This window comes from Lactuca serriola, chromosome 9 (genome assembly GCF_051521515.1).
Source record: "Lactuca serriola cultivar US96UC23 chromosome 9, Lser_US96UC23_V15, whole genome shotgun sequence".
Classification (NCBI taxonomy): Eukaryota; Viridiplantae; Streptophyta; class Magnoliopsida; order Asterales; family Asteraceae; genus Lactuca; species Lactuca serriola.
The window spans coordinates 17,592,320-17,593,974 of record NC_136416.1 but is presented as its reverse complement, the minus strand read 5'-3'; the positions used below and the strand labels follow the sequence as shown (position 1 = coordinate 17,593,974).

General features: G+C 36.5%; 1 protein-coding gene across 1 annotated transcript; it reads right to left on the bottom strand.

Annotated features, from left to right (window-relative positions):
* Positions 1 to 695: 695 nt before the first annotated feature.
* Positions 696 to 1,427, bottom strand: LOC145075398 (uncharacterized). The gene is made up of 3 exons (XM_079021658.1): positions 1,424 to 1,427; positions 1,319 to 1,369; positions 696 to 1,243 (listed from the first exon to the last, which is right to left on the bottom strand). Exons 1-3 carry the CDS (start codon positions 1,425 to 1,427, stop codon positions 696 to 698), a joined length of 603 nt encoding a protein of 200 aa, XP_078877784.1.
* Positions 1,428 to 1,655: the final 228 nt, after the last annotated feature.

Genomic DNA, 1,655 nt, shown 5'->3' with positions numbered 1-1,655 from the left:
TTTATGTGTTCAAGGCAACAATGCCATAGATATATCTGGTTCAAATCTCGTTTGAGCCTTTTGGTGTTTACATGATAAAGGAAATTATTGTTTGAGGTGTCATCTAGGTTTAATTCATAAATTCCATTTATTGGTCTAGCCTCAAAATAAAATATTCAATCGAAGAAGGAATGAATATTATCATCAACAAATTGAAAATTAAAAACAGATTTTCTTAAACGGGAAATTGATACAATATTTCTAGCAATATAGGTAATCAAACACACATTGCTTAATGTTAAGTACAGACCAGATGGTAAATGTAAATCAAAATGTCATATTGCTTGGACTGCAACCCATGCTCCATTGCCCACATGCAATACCATCTCATCTATCTTTAGTTCCCTATGCTTTCTAAACCCATGCAACGAATTACAAATATGATTTCCACAACCAGTATCAAATACCCAAGTGTTAAATGAAAAAGTAAATAGTACCATTTCAATCATGAAAATGGATATACCTGAAGGGCCTTACCCGACCTTCTTGTTCTTCAACTTGACAAGGTACTTAGGACAATTCCTTTTTCAATGCCCCACGACACCATACTCAAAGCATGTGTCATCTTTGTCAACCTTTTCCTTCTACTTTGGTGGTGGGTTTTGAGGAGCTTTCTTCCCTTTGCCCTTGACAGCTTGTGGCTTTCCTTTGAAATTCTAGCCTTTGTTCTTCTTGACTTTGCCTTCTCTAATCATGAGCACTTGGAGGGTTTTCCTTAGGATCTTCTTCTCTGCAGTTTTTAGCATCCCGTGCAGCTCAGAGATAGGTTTCTCCCACCCATTCATGTTTTGGTTCATGATGAAGGTATCATAAAACTTTGGCAATGAGTTCAGAATTAAATATGTGGCCAAGTCTTGTGGATATGGAGAGCCCAATCTCTCCAGTTGATCCATATAGCTTTTCATCTTGAGAACATGTGTGCTCATATTTCGACTCTCCTCCATTTTCATGCCATGTAGGGCTCTCACAGTTTCGAACCTTTCAGTTCTAGCTTGTTGACCAAACATCTGATTGAGATGTTCAATCATGTCAAAGGCAGTAAAGAGTTCCAGATCCCACTGAAGATCGGGAACCATAGTGGCAAGCATGAGGCATGAAACATCAAGTGAATCATCTACATGCTTAAGCCGTGCATCATGTGCATCCTTTGGAACAGAGGGTGGTTCATCAGGGGTTTGATTTTCAAGGACATAGTCTTTCTTTTCTTGTTTCAAACGATTCTTAAAATTTTGTGCCAATCCAAAAAGTGGGAGTGGTTCAATTTTTCTTTGTCAAGAACTGATCAAATGTTCATTAGGTGGTGGTGTGTTACAGTAGTTGGTGGATCCATCTACAAAAGTTTAACAAACTTTTCATTTAGTATTTAATTCTGTAAAAATAATACCCATTTAGTTTTCCAAAACATTATTTATTTGAAGTCTAGGATCTAAATTACAAATCAAATAAATGGTTAGGTATCCTTTATCCCATTCACTCAATCTTAACAAGGTAAATAACTTGTATTAATTACACCATTTGTAATTCCTAGATGTATGAGACCCTTAACAATCTTTTTGGTAATTTGACATGTTTGGTCTCATCTATGCCTTGGAACACTCATGCTTAGGTGACCTTTA